This window comes from Tachyglossus aculeatus, chromosome 2 (genome assembly GCF_015852505.1).
Source record: "Tachyglossus aculeatus isolate mTacAcu1 chromosome 2, mTacAcu1.pri, whole genome shotgun sequence".
Classification (NCBI taxonomy): Eukaryota; Metazoa; Chordata; class Mammalia; order Monotremata; family Tachyglossidae; genus Tachyglossus; species Tachyglossus aculeatus.
In genome coordinates this window covers 158,201,563-158,216,407 of record NC_052067.1, presented here as the reverse complement: position 1 = coordinate 158,216,407, position 14,845 = coordinate 158,201,563, and the positions used below count along the sequence as shown (strand labels likewise).

The 14,845-nt window shown below is 43.8% G+C and overlaps 1 protein-coding gene across 1 annotated transcript in view; it reads left to right on the top strand.

The window, feature by feature from the left end:
- The window catches only part of LRIG3 (leucine rich repeats and immunoglobulin like domains 3), an 81,049-nt gene that overhangs the window by 50,088 nt on the left and 16,116 nt on the right, over window positions 1-14,845 (top strand). Inside the window, exons 7-12 of the mRNA XM_038740179.1 lie at window positions 2,801-2,944; window positions 4,708-4,851; window positions 7,818-7,898; window positions 9,965-10,036; window positions 13,356-13,427; window positions 13,868-14,031. Coding sequence (XP_038596107.1) covers window positions 2,801-2,944; window positions 4,708-4,851; window positions 7,818-7,898; window positions 9,965-10,036; window positions 13,356-13,427; window positions 13,868-14,031 — 677 coding nt within the window. The remainder of the gene's footprint in view (window positions 1-2,800; window positions 2,945-4,707; window positions 4,852-7,817; window positions 7,899-9,964; window positions 10,037-13,355; window positions 13,428-13,867; window positions 14,032-14,845) is intronic.

Here is a 14,845-nt window from a genome sequence, read left to right as displayed (position 1 = left end):
GTGGGCTCACAGTCTAAAAGGGGGAGACAGAGAACAGAACCAAACATACCAACAAAATAAAATAAATAGGATAGAAATGTACAAGTAAAATAAATAAATAAATAAATAAATAAATAGAGTAATAAATATGTACAACCATATATACATATATACAGGTGCTGTGGGGAAGGGAAGGAGGTAAGATGGGGGGATGGAGAGGGGGGCGGAGGGGGGAGAGGAAGGAAGGGGCTCAGTCTGGGAAGGCCTCCTGGAGGAGGTGAGCTCTCAACAGGGCATTGAAGGGAGTCAGAGGTGATGGGTTCAAATCCCGGCTCTGCCAATTGTCAGCTGTGTGACTTTGGGCAAGTCACTTCACTTCTCTGGGCCTCAGTTCCCTCACCTGTAAAATGGGGATGAAGGCCGTGAGCCCCCCGTGGGACGAGCTGATCGCCTTGTGACCTCCCCAGCGCTTAGAACAGTGCTTTGCACATAGTAAGCGCTTAATTATTATAATTATATTATAGAGCCCGGGCCTGCAAGTCAGGAGGATCTGGGTTCTAAAATGAGTCACTTCATTTCACTGGGCCTCAGTTCACTCGTCTGTAAAATGGGGATTAAGACTGTGAGGCCCCACACGGGACAGAGATTGGTTCAAACCCATTACCTTGTGTCTACCCCAGTGCTTAGTACAGTGTCTGGCACATAGTAAGTGCTTTAGGAAATAGCACAGTTATTATTATTTCCTTCCCACAGTAAGCTTACGGTCCAGACCTTCGCCCACCTTGACACAACAGCAGGGAACCGTGGGAGGTCTGGTACCCCAGGGCAGAAGTTTGGGTTGTTGGCAAGTGACAGAGTTTTGTGGAACAGCCATAGCATAAGCGGGACCCCCAATGGTGCGACAGACGGGATGGAATATTACCCCTCTTCTCCCTGGAGGGTGGGATATAATAATAATCATAATAATAATAATGATGGCATTTATTTATTCATTCATTCATTCATTCAATGGTATTTATTGAGCACTTACTGTGTGCAGAGCACTGTCCTAAGCGCTTGGGAAACACAAGTCGGGAACATATAGAGACGGTCCCTACCCAACAACGGGCTCACAGTCTAGAAGGGGGAGACAGACAACAAAACAAAACACGTAGACAGGTGTCCAAATCGTCAGCACAAATAGAATCATAGCTATATGCACATCGTTAACAAAATAAATAGAATAGTAAATATGTATACAGTAAAAAGTAGTAGTAGTAATAATAATGACCGTGGTATTTTTTAAGTGCTTTCTATGCACCAGGCACTGCACAGAGACAATTACTCTCTATTCAAAGCCTTCCTGAAGGCCCATCTCCTCCAAGAGGCCTTCCCAGACTAAGCCCCGCTTTTCCTCATCCCCCACTCCCTTCTGTGTCAATCAATCAATCAATCAATCAATCAGTCGTATTTATTGAGCGCTTATTATGTGCAGAGCACTGTACTAAGCGCTTGGGAAGTACAAATTGGGAACATATAGAGACAGTCCCTACCCAACAGTGGGCTCACAGTCTAAAAGGGGGAGACAGAGAACAAAACCAAACATACTAACAAAATAAAGTAAATAGGATAGATAGGTACAAGTAAAATAAATAAATAAATAGAGTAATAAATACGTACAAATATATACATATATACAGGTGCTGTGGGGAAGGGAAGGAGGTAAGATGGGGGGGATGGAGAGGGAGACGAGGGGGAGAGGAAGGAAGGGGCTCAGACTTGCTCCTTCTGCTCTTCTCTCCACCTCCCAGCCCCACAGCACTTACGTATATACCCATAAATTTATTTATTTACATCGACGGCTGTCTCCCCTCCTCTAGGCTGTGAGCTCATTGTGGGCAGGGAATGTCAACTGTTTATTGTTGCATTTTCCCAAGCACTTAGTACAATGCTCTGCAATAAAGGGAGACGATCGCTTACTCTGTGCAAAGCACTGTTCTAAGCACAGGGAAGATTACAAGGTGATCAGGTTGTCCCACGTGGGGCTCACAGTCTTAATCTTAGAGAAGCAGCGTGGCTCAGTGGAAAGAGCCCGGGCTTTGGAGTCAGAGGTCAGGGGTTTGAATTCCGACTCCGCCACGTCTGCTGTGTGACCTTGGGCAAGGCACTTGACTTCTCTGAGCCTCAGTTACCTCATCTGTAAAATGGGGATTAAGACTGTGAGCCCCACGTGGGACAACTTGATCACCTTGTAGTCCCCCTCAGCGCTTCAAACAGTGCTCTGCACATAGTAAACACTTAACAAATGCCATTATTATCATTATTATTAATCCCCGTTTTACAAATGAGGGAACTGAGGCCCAGAGAAGTTGTGACTTGCCCCAAATCACACAGCTGACAATTGGCAGAGCCGGGATTTGAACCCATGACCTCTGACTCCAAAGCCCGGGCTCTTTCCACTGAGCCACGCTGCTTCTCACTGTCACTAACCCTCATTCTTTTTTTTTTTTTTGTCCCCTCCCGTAATCCTTTGGAATGGCGCAGTGATAAGCCTAAAGAAAAATATTTGAACAGATGTGTCGGAATTGTTGTCTCCGCTGTGCGACCCTGGGCAAGTCACTTGACTTGTCCGCGCCTCAGTGACCTCATCTGTAAAATGCGGATTAAAGCTCTGAGCCCCATGTAGGACCTGGGCCTGGTCCAAACCAATTAGTTTGTACCTTACAGTGATTGGCGCGTAGTAAGCGCCGAACAAATACCGTTTTATTTTAAAAAAGCGAGTCCGCTTGACGTTCGCGGGGCGAGTTTTTGAACGGCGTCTCCCGTCTTTTCGGCTCCACAGGCAGCTGGACAAGAACCACCTGAGCGAGATCACCAAGGGCTGGCTTTACGGGCTGCTGATGCTGCAGGAGCTGCATCTCAGCCAGAACGCCGTCAGCAGGATCAGCCCCGACGCCTGGGAGTTCTGCCAGAAACTCAGTGAGCTGTGAGTCGCCTTTATTCCCTCCCAGGTCGTAGTGCGGAGTTCACGCCGGAGCGTGAGCCGCTTGCCGTCGAGCTGTGAAATTGTCATAGCGAGGTTTCCGAGGTGCAAGGGCAGGTTCTTTGGTGGGCAGGATAGGCGTACTTCGTTACGAAAAGGCGAAACCAACCGTGGCTGCCTCGGTGCTCTGCCACGCTTGTGTTGGAACAGCGACACGATCGCGTTTTTAAACGAAAAGATTGCCTTCTGTTGTGATTTGCCGGGGCCAGAAATAATCCACAAACTGCGTGTAAATAGAACTGATTGGTTTTCTCATGAGCGTTTTTAGTACCAAAGAAGTTTGTGAAATAAGGCTGTTGAATACTAAGCATGTCGTTAGGGAGACGGTGTAGTCTAATGGAAAGAGAATGGGGCTGAGGGTCAGATTCATTCATTCATTCATCCAATCAATCGATCATACGATTGATCGATTTTTCGTAAAATAAGGCTGTTGAATACTAAGCATGTCATTAGGGAGACGGTGTAGTCTAATGGAAAGAGAATGGGGCTGAGGGGCAGATTCATTCATTCATCCAATCAATAGATCATACGATTGATCGATTGATTGATCCATCCAGTCATATTCATTGAGTGCTTATTGTGTGCAGAGCACTGTGCTAAGCACTTGGGAGCGTGAGAATAAATAGCGTCTGGGTTCTAGTCCCAGCTCTGACACTGGCCAGGCACTTAACTCGTTTGGGCCTTGGTTTCATCATCCGTAAAATGGAGTTAGTAATGTTTGCCTCTCCTTACCTCAAAAGGAAGTTGTGAGGATAAAATGAGATAATCGATGCAAAACTTCCTGGGGAAAAAAAAAAGCTATATACTAGTATAGAGAATTTAGTATAGTATACTAAAGTATAGTATAGTAAGTATAAGTATAGTATTTTTAAAAAATTAGAGAAGCAGCGTGGCTCAGTGGAAAGAGCTTGGGCTTTGGAGGCAGAGGTCATGTGCTCAGATCTCAGCTCCGCCAATTGCCAGCTGTGTGACTGTGGGCGAGTCACTTGACTTCTCTGTGCCTCAGTTACCTCATCTGTAAAATGGGGATTAAGACTGTGAGCCCCCCCCCCCCCCCCCCATGGGACAACTTGATCACCTTGTAACCTCCCCAGCACTTAGAACAGTGCTTTGCACATAGTAAGCACTTAACAAATACCAAAATAATAATAATAATTATAATGGGTTCAAATCCCAGCTCTGCCAATTGTCAGCTGTGTGACTGTGGGCGAATCACTTGACTTTTCTGTGCCTCAGTTACCTCATCTGTAAAATGGGGTTTAAGACTGTGAGCCTCCCCATGGGACAACTTGATCACCTTGTAACCTCCCCAGTGCTTTGAACAGTGCTTTGCACGTAGTAAGTGCTTAATAAATGTCATTATTATTATTAGTAGTAGTAGAAGTAGAGAATAAGCATGGCCTAGTGGAGAGATCACAGTCCTGGAAGTTAGAAGGTCATGGGTTCCAATCCCTACTCTGCCACTTGTCTGCTGTGTGACTTTTGGCAAGTTAATTAACTTCTGGGCTTCAGTTACCTCATCCGTAAAGTGGGGATTGAGACTGTCAGCCCCACGTGGGACAGGATCTTTGTCCAGCCTCGTTTGCTTTTATCGGTGCCTGACCCACAGAAAGCGCTTAACAAATACCATCAGTATTATTATTACTATTAAAAGCAAGTTATTATTACCATTGCTCACGCTTTTTATTTTTCCTTTTAATTTCCAGTGACCTGACCTTCAATCGCTTAACACGATTAGATGACTCAAGTTTCATCGGTTTAAACTTACTAAGTACACTATCCATTGGGAACAACAAAGTAAGCTACATTGCCGATTGTGCTTTCCGAGGACTTGCCAGTTTACAGACCCTGTAAGTTGAATGTTTTGCTTCCAGGACATGAAACTGAAGAGTCATTTCTTGCCAACCATTTTTTTTTTCACCTGTAGAATGTGTGCACCCCGTGGGAGTAGTGATATAATGTTTGTCAGAGTATTTGGGCTACATCATCATGTTTGTTACTTCTAAGAATTCAAGAGGGCAAGGAGGACAGGGTTATAGCAGCATTGCCACAGCGTCCGTGCCCTTAGTGGGGTATTTTATCTCCTGTGGCAACTGATCAGAGAAACATTTAAATGATGTCTTCATCCTTTCTAGCCTCTAGATTCAAAAAGGGCAGAGAAGCGTATATATGTGGGCGAGAAGCAACGCGGTCTAGTGGAAAGAGCCCGGTCCTGGGAATCAGAATGACCTAGGTTCTAGTCCCAAATCTACCAGTTGTCTGCTGTGTGACCTCGGGCAAGTGATTTCACTTCTCTGTCCCTCAGTTTCCTCATCTGTAAATTGGGGTTTAAGACTGTGAGCCCTACGTGGGGCAGAGACTTTGTGCAACATCATTACCTTTTATCCAACAATGCCTGATGCATAGTAAGTGCTTAACAAATACTCTCTCTATATAGTATTTAGAGCGATCCATCAATCTATCTATAGGAGAGGCAGCATGGCTCAGTGGAAAGAGCCCGGGCTTTGGAGTCAGAGGTTATGGGTTCAAATCCCGGCTCCGCCAACTGCCAGCTGTGTGACTTTGGGCAAGTCACTTCACTGCTCTGTGCCTCAGTTACCTCATCTGTAAAATGGGGATTAAGACTGTGAGCCCCCCGTGGGACAAACTGATCACCTTGTAACCTCCCCAACGCTTAGAACAGTGAAAGCTCACCTCCTCCAGGAGGCCTTCCCAGACTGAGCCCCTTCCTTCCTCTCCCCCTCGTCCCCCTCTCCATCCCCCCCATCTTACCTCCTTCTCTTCCCCACAGCACCTGTATATATGTATATATGTTTGTACATATTTATTACTCTATTTATTTTTTTATCTATTTTACTTGTACATATCTATTCTATTTATTTTATTTTGTTAGTATGTTTGGTTTTGTTCTCTGTCTCCCCCTTTTAGACTGTGAGCCCACTGTTGGGTAGGGACTGTCTGTATATGTTGCCAACTTGTACTTCCCAAGCGCTTAGTACAGTGCTCTGCACACAGTAAGTGCTCAATAAATGCGATTGATTGATTTGCACATAGTAAGTGCTTAATAAAGGCTATTATTATTATTATTATTATGATGATGTACATATATATGTATATAAATAAATATTGAGATAGAGATTTAGATATCTTTCCCTCCCTCTCTCTCTCTCTCTAAATATGTGTGTGTGTGTGTAGGGTAATTAGGAGGAAATGGATGGAAGGATGTGAGTTGGATCTTCAGTTGATTTAGAAACTCCATGTTGGAATTCATTGCTGGGTTGCAAAGTCTTGAGTTCATTTGACCTGGGGGAACTGCTTTCATCATGCGAATTGCAAAGGTGTAGGGGGATTTGAATGCCGTATCAGACTCTTCTTCATGTGGTCGAAATGGTGGCTTCAGTTTCATATTTTCAGGGCTTGGCTCCTGCCTGGTCATCTGAGAGTCCGAAGGTGCATATCTGCCGCTGTATTGGTGCTGTCAGAGACCCTTGAGGAGGTGGAGAACTAAAGGGGGATGAGAGCGGGGAGATAATAATGATGGAGTTTAAGTGCTTATTATGTGCCAAGCACTGTTCTAAGCGCTGGGGGGGGATACAAGGTTATCAGGTTGTCCCACGTGGGGCTCACAATCTTCATCCCCGTTTTCCAGATGAGGTCACTGAGGCCCAGAGAAGTGAATTGGGTTGCCCAAAGTCACCCAGCCGACAAGTGGCGGAGTTGGGATTAGAACCCATGACCTCTGACTCCCAAGCCCGGGCTCTTTCCACTGAGCCATGCTGCTTCTCCAAATTCATTCAATCATATATATCGAGCGCTTACTGTGTGCAGAGCACTGGACTAAGCACTTGGGAAGTACAAATCGGCAACAGATAGAGATGGTCCCTACCCAACAGTGGGTTCAAATGTGATGAGATGTGTGCAGGGCCATGGTTCTTTGGGTTTTTGAGTCGGAACCTTGAGCCGGATGGATCCTCGGTCATTTCTCATGGTACTGGTTAAGTGCTTACTATATGGAAGCAGCGTTTGAAGCGCTGAGATAAAGATAATCGGGTTGTAATAATAATTCTGGTATTTGTGAAGTGCGTACTGTGTGCCAAGCACTGTTCTAAGCACTGGGGGAGACACAAGGCCATCACAGTGTCCCATGTGGGGCTCCCAGTCTTCATCCCCATTTTACAGATGAGGGAACTGAGGCCCAGAAAACTGAAGTTGTGTTGCCAACTTGTACTTCCCAAGCGCTTAGTACAGTGCTCTGCGCACAGTAAGTGCTCAATAAATATGATTGATTGATTGATTGATTGAAGTGACTTGCCCAAAATCATACAGCTGACAGTTGGCGGAGCCGGGATTTGAACCCATGACCTCCGACTCCAAAGCCCGGGCTCTTTCCACTGAGCCGCGCTGCTTCTCCATAGTCCCTGTCCCACATGGGGCTCACAGTCTCAATCTTCATTTTGCAGAGGAGGGAACTGAGGCACAGAGAAATGAAGTGACTTGCCCAGGGTCATGCAGCAGACAAATGTCAGAGCCGGGATTAATAATGGCATTTATTAAGCGCTTACTATGTGCAAAGCACTGTTCTAAGCACTGATTAGAATTTAGGGCTGATTAGCGCTGATGTGGGATTATAACCCACATCTTCTGGCTGCCAGAACTGTGCTCTTTCCCGTACTTATGCAATCGAAGATGTGTTTGTGTTTCAGGCGGCTCTTAGAGCCCAACCCTGGTGATTTTTGCGGTACGAGGAAGCTTTTTACTTGGGTAATCCGATTATCGGTTGGAGTGCCTTCAACATCATCTTGTCTTTGGCCAACAGGGATCTGAAGAACAATGAAATCTCTTGGACTATTGAAGATATGAGCGGTGCCTTCTCTGGACTTGATAAGCTTAAAAAGCTGTAAGTGCCCATTTCCCGGATGGTCCATTTGCATCACATTCTGACAACTGTGATGAGCCACCTGATGACCATGACCATCTTCAGTTGCATTTGAAGCTATAGTTTTTTTTTATGATGGCATTTATTAAGCGCTTACTATGTCCAAAGCACTGTCCTAAGCGCTGGGGAGGTTACAAGTTGATCGGGTTGTCCCACAGGGGGCTCACAGTCTTCATCCCCATTTTACAGATGAGGGAACTGAGGCCCAGAGAAGTGAAATGACATGCCCAAAGTCACACAGTCGACAGTTGGCGGAGCCGGGATTTGAACCCATGACCTCTGACTCCAAAGCCCGGGCTCTTTCCACTGAGCCACGCTGCTTCTGTAGTTGAGGTGGTGGGCCCTTTTCAGGCCTGCTAGTTCAAGGCATTTATTTTTTTGCATCCAAAATCTATCAACATCGATTAAGCCCTTAGATTCACTCAATCTTATTTATTGTGTGTTTACTGTGTGCAGAGCACTGTACTAAGCGCTTGGGAAGTACAAGTCGGCAACATGATATTTTGTTAATATGTTTTGTTTTGTTGTCTGTCTCCCCCTTCCAGACTGTGAGCCCACTGTTGGGTAGGGACCGTCTCTATATCATCATCATCATCATCATCAATCATATTTATTGAGTGCTTACTATGTGCAGAGCACTGTACTAAGCGCTTGGGAAGTACAAATTGGCAACATACAGAGACAGTCCCTACCCAACAGTGGGCTCACAGTCTAAAAGGGGGGAGACAGAGAACAAAACCGTACATACTAACAAAATAAAATAAATAGAAAAGATATGTACAAGTAAAATAAATAAATAAATAGAGTAATAAATATGCACAAACATATATACATATATATATATGTATATATATATATATATGCATATACATATATGTTGCCAACATGTACTTCCCAAGCGCTTAGTACAGTGCTCTGCACACAGTAAGCACTCAATAAATACAATTGAATGAATGAATAATATCGCTGGAAAAGAGGTTTACACATTTGCTGTTTCTGAAACTCACATCACCAAGGCCTTGTGGATAGAGCATGGGCCTGGGTTCTAATCCTGCCTCCACCACTTGTCTGCTATGTGGCCTTGGGCAAGTCACTTTACTTCTCTGTGCCTCAGGTCCCTCATCTGTAAAATGGGGATTAGCCCATGTGGGACAGGGACTGTGTTCAACCTGATTTGCCTGTATCCACCCCAGCTCATATTGCAATTCCCGATATGTAGTAAGTGCTTAACAAATATCACAGTTGTCATTATTATTAGTAGTAGAATTTGTAGCCCTTCATAGGGAATATGAGGCAGTTGTATATCTGTCCAGTGCTTAGAACAGTGCTTTGCACATAGTAAGTGCTTAATAAATGCTATTATTATTATTATTATTATTATTATTATTATTATTATTACAGAACTCACAGGTCAAGACTGTAAGTTCTTTGTGGGCAGGGATCCAGACTCTACCAGCTTTTGAATTGTACTTTCTCAAGTGCTTAGTACAATGATCTGCACACAGCTCAGTAAATACCATCAGTCCAATAGTCCTTAGTGAAGCTATCCAGCGTATAGTGGAGTCAGGCTAGGAGGAAATATCACAGCAAGAGGCTTATCTTAGTCAAAGAAATTATTTCAACTTATTGTAGTTGTTCATTCATATTTATTGAGTGCTTACTGTGTGCAAAGCACTGTACTAAACACTTGGGAGAGTTCAATACAATACAGACACATTTCTGCCCACAACAAGCTCACAGTCTAGAGGAGAAGATAGACAAGAGCTTAGTACAGTGCTCTGCACACAGTAAGTGCTCAATAAATATGATTGAATGAATAAATGTATTTATTTTATATACCAGGCACCTTCGAGAACCTTCCATAACTTGTATTCTTAGCAGGCTCGGGACATGTACTTGTTGTTGCTTTGAAAAGAAAACGAGCAAATCATTCCCATTTTCAAAAAGCACTGTCATAGTAAGTTCATGAAACAACAATTGTTCGGCTTCTACAGAGCGTTCCAACTGTTCTCTCTCTCTAATTTTAGGATGCTTCAAGGAAACCGGATTCGCTCTGTTACAAAGAAGGCATTTTCTGGGTTGGATGCACTTGAGCACCTGTGAGTGAAATCCCGTTGACTTCACATTGTCCAAACCTAACAATACTTTATTTATTTTTGAAATCCCCATCGGGACGTACAATCGTTGCTACAGCTCTTGACGGCATAAAAAAAAAGCCTGTATAAATTTGTATATTGATGTAATAGTGAAAGTTGCTGGACTTTTTTTGTTTGAAGGTGTATTTTTCCCTGCCCTTTTTCCTTTCCTTTCAGCTTTTCATTCTTTCCCTCTCTCGGTCTCGCTGTTCCTAGCTTGGTCCCTGCTTCTCCCTGCGTTGGGACCCCTGATGGAAAAGCCAGGCCTTGGGCTACTGCTTAGTACTTGGCTTTTGTGGTTCATTCACCTGCTCATTGTGTTGCCAATTTGTACTTCCCAAGCGCTTAGTACAGTGCTCTGCACATAGTAAGTGCTCAATAAATGCGATTGATGATGCTCTGCCTTCTGCGAGAAGCAGCGTGGCTTTGTGGAAAGAGCCCAGGCTTGGGAGTCAGTAGTACTGGGTTCTAATCCTGGCTCCTCCACTTGTCAGCTGGGTGACTTTGGGGAAGTCACTTCACCTCTCTGGGCCTCAGTGACCTCATCTGGAAAATGGGGATGATGACTGTAAGCCCCACGTGGGACAACCTGCTAGCCTGCAGCATGGCGTAGTGGATAGAGCGTGGGCTTGGGAGTTAGAAAGTCATGGGTTCTAATTCCTACTTTGCCACTTGCCTGGTGTGTGACCTTGGGTAAGTCACTTGACTTCTCTGTGCCTCATCTGTAAAATGGGGATTAAGACTGTGAGCCCCAAGTGGGACAACCTGATTATATCTATCCCAGCACTTAGAACAATCCTTGGCACATAGTAAATCATCATCATCATCAATCGTATTTATTGAGCGCTTACTGTGTCCAGAGCACTGTACTAAGCGCTTGGGAAGTACAAATTGGCAACATATAGAGACAGTCCCTACCCAACAGTGGGCTCACAGTCTAAAAGGGGGAGACAGAGAACAAAACCAAACATACTAACAAAATAAAATAGAATAGATATGTACAAGTAAAATAAATAAGTAAATGTATTAAATAAATTTAGTAAATGTTTAACAGATATCATAATTATTATTACCACAGTGCTTGGCACATAGTAAGCACTTAACACATACCATCATTACCATTATTATTATTATTATTATTATTATTATTATTATTATTATTATTATTATTATTTGTCCTGGGACTGACATGCCTTTATACAATATAGGCAGACAGTTTTTGTATATTACGGTGTGTGTGTTTGTGTGTATGCATATGTAAATATATGTGTGTGTGTGTGTGTGTGTGTGAAGAGAGAAATATTGAGAGAAATCAACACGTGTGTATGTAGGGGTGTAATTATAATATGTAGCTTTTGCTGTCTAAATTTTTTTAAGTCCCTAAATGGAACTCAGCTTCGTATTGCATTTGCACTGACATCTGTAGTCTTCGATGAGAATTTTACACCAGATTTCTATTTCTTTATTTCCCCGCCCCCTAACCTCAGGGCTGTTGTAAGTTGCCCCCCGCACCTGGTTATTTGGGGTTGTCTGGTTGGCTGCCAGAGCGTCAGGGGCCTTCCAAGACGAGTGACCAAAGGCATTTAGTGGATGTTTGGGCTGGAAGCTCGGGCCCGCGAAGGCAGGGGGTGGGAGGGAAGGACAGCCCTCCACAACGTGGGTTGCATCTTGGAGAAGTCTAGGTGGTCTTTAACTGTTCCCGTAGTTTTTTGGAGGTTTTCGTTTGGACTCGGTTTTCCCTGAAAAAGTGCTTTGGCCTGCTTCTTGCCTCACTCTGGGGAAAATAAAATTAACGGCTGCACCCTCACCTACTTTTCATTTCTCAGACCTTTTGTTCCTCTCTTGGCGGTCTTTGCCTCACTCTCAATCTTTCTGCTGATTTCTGAGCCCTCGGGAAGGAACCTCAGTAAACAGGACCAACTGGGGAGAAGCAACGTGGCTTAGCAGAAAGAGCAAGGGCTGAAGTCAGTGGTCCTGAGTTCTAATCCCAGCTCTGACATGTATTATTTTTTTTTTCATTTAAGCATGTACTTTGTGCACTGTACTAAGCACTGGGGTGGGTACAAGTTACTCAGGTTGGGCACAATCCGTGTCCCGCATGGGGCTCACGGTCTTAATCCCCATTTTACAGGTGAGGTAACTGAGGCACCGAGAAATGAAGAGACTTGTGTAAGGTCACACAGCAGACAAGTGGAGGAGCTGCTGAGTGGCCTGCTGTGTGACTTGGGGAAGTCATTTAACCTATCTGTGCCTCAGTTTTGCTCGTTATGGGCGGGGAACCTGTCTGCCAATTCTGTTGCATTGTACTCTCCCGATCACGTAGCACAGTGCTCTCCACCTAGTAAGTGCTCAGTAAATACCACTGATTGATTTCCTCATCTGCAGAATGTGGATTCTATATCTGTTCTCCCTTCTACTTAGACCGTGAGCTCCATACGATACCTGATTATAATAATAATAATAGTGGCATTTATTAAGCTCTTACTATGTGCAAAGCACTGTTCTAAGCGCTGGGGAGATTACAAGGTGATCAGGTTGTCCCACGGGGGGCTCACAGTCTTAATCCCCATTTTACAGCTGAGGTAACTGAGGCACAGAGAAGTGAAGTGACTTGCCCAGAGTCACACAGCTGACAATTGGCGGAGCCAGGATTTGAACCTCTGACTCTAAATCCCATCCTCTTTCCACTGAGCCAATCTACCCCAGCACTTAGTACAGTGTTTGGCACATAGCACTTAGCAAATACCACAATTATTATAGTATTGTGTTATTGTTCTCCTGTGCCCTTTTCAGTAGGCTGAAAAGGTAGAATTCATAAAACACCAAATGGCAACTAGTGGTTTTATAGTGTTACCCCCGCCCCCCCCCCCCCCAAAAAAAAAATAAATGGCTAATTTGAACATCTCTCCACATGGATATGTGCCCTTTAGGCATCTACTATTCCCCCACCCTCAGCCCCACAGCACTTATGTATATATGGCTAAATTTTTCATATACATTAGTAAATATCTCCACCTCTAGACTGTAAGCTTGTTGTGGGCAGAGAGCATGTCTGCCAACTCGGTTGGATAGTACTCCCCCAACCACTTAGTACAGTGCTCTACATACAGTAAGCACTCAATACATATCATTGATTGATCTGCGTTTCCAGTAAACTATCAATATAAATTATATTTTCTCAGATTTCCATTAGTAAATTCATCGAGACAGGCACCTTGTTAACGTGAAATCTTTTTGTTGAATCTGTTGTACATGCAAGACATTTTTATTTTTCATTTTTCAGAGACCTGAGCAACAATGCCATCATGTCTATACAGGGCAATGCGTTTTCACAAATGAAGAAACTTCAGGAATTGTAAGTTTTCATCCTTAGGTTGTTTCAAGTGGAATAGAAGGTGTTTACATCGCCACTGAATTCCTTCAACTCCCTGTGACAAGAGAGGGTGGCATTATTCAAATTTTACACTTACTGAACATTGTTTCAGTGAAAAACACTTCATGGGTGGGCCTTGAGAAGAAATTTGTGGATCTGTCCTTGATCGGATAGCGTCGCCATTGGTAGAGTTCCGTAAATCAAATACTCTGATTTTAATTTTGTAAGGGTTGGGAAACCAGAAATGCAGTACTGTCGCTAGATTTTGCAATACAATAAATGCGTCCAAAGAGCTGGTTTAAAATGTCAGCTTTATTGTCTGCAGCCTGAAACGCATTCGTTTGTTTGTAGTTCGGGTGAACTTTGGCTCACAGAGATCCTCACTTCATATGAAGCAAATTGATTGTAATTTTTCTCCCCAGGCATTTGAATACGTCCAGTCTTTTGTGTGATTGCCAGCTGAAATGGTTTCCACAGTGGGTGGCAGAAAACAACTTTCAGAGCTTTGTCATTGGCAGTTGTGCCCATCCTCAGCTGCTGAAAGGGAGAAGTATTTTTGCTGTGAGCCCAGATGGTTTTGTGTGTGGTGAGTAGATTCGTTCTGCCACCCTCCCCGGTTCCAAAAACGTTGATTTTGTGGGCACCTATTTTTCCATTAGCAAAACATTGGACATTCTTGTTTCTCCTTTCCTAGAGTTAATATGTATTACACTGATCTCCAGATGGAGAGAGTTTTGTAATTCAGCATCCCCCTAGAGCACCCTAGCTAGTGAAGGATTTTTTTTTGTTGTTTAATGCTCTTAGGTTGCATTTTTAAATTGTGTTTTTAGGGTATCATTAGGTTGTATTAAGGCATCAAGGAGGCTGATAGCGACCCTTTGGGCTCTTGATCAAAGACCTGTAAGATGAATAGGGGTAGAAAGTGTGAATTTAATATCTTAAATTGTAATGAAACTGTTGAGTTAATAGAAAAGTTGGAGGCACATGTCAAAGTTAAAGAATATATGATGGTGTCTGAGCTGCATGTGTTTGAGGAAACTAGAAACAGAAAGTCCTCCTTTATCCACTGAATTATTCTTTTATGTAATCTCTTGTGGGGCTGAATCTTGGATTTTCAGATTTTTTATGGTATTCGATAAGAGCTAACTATAATAATAATAATAATAATGGTTTTTGTTAAGCGCTTACTATGTGCCGAGCACTGTTCTAAGTTCTGGGATATATACAAGATTATCAGGTTGTCCCACTTGGGGCTCACAGTCTTAATCCCCATTTTACAGATGAGGTAGCTGAGGCATGGAGAAGTTAAGTGACTTGCCCAAAGTCACTCCGCTGATGTGTCAAACACCAGCTGGGGCAGGTACAAGTTCATTAGGTCAGACACAGTCCCTGTCCCTTCA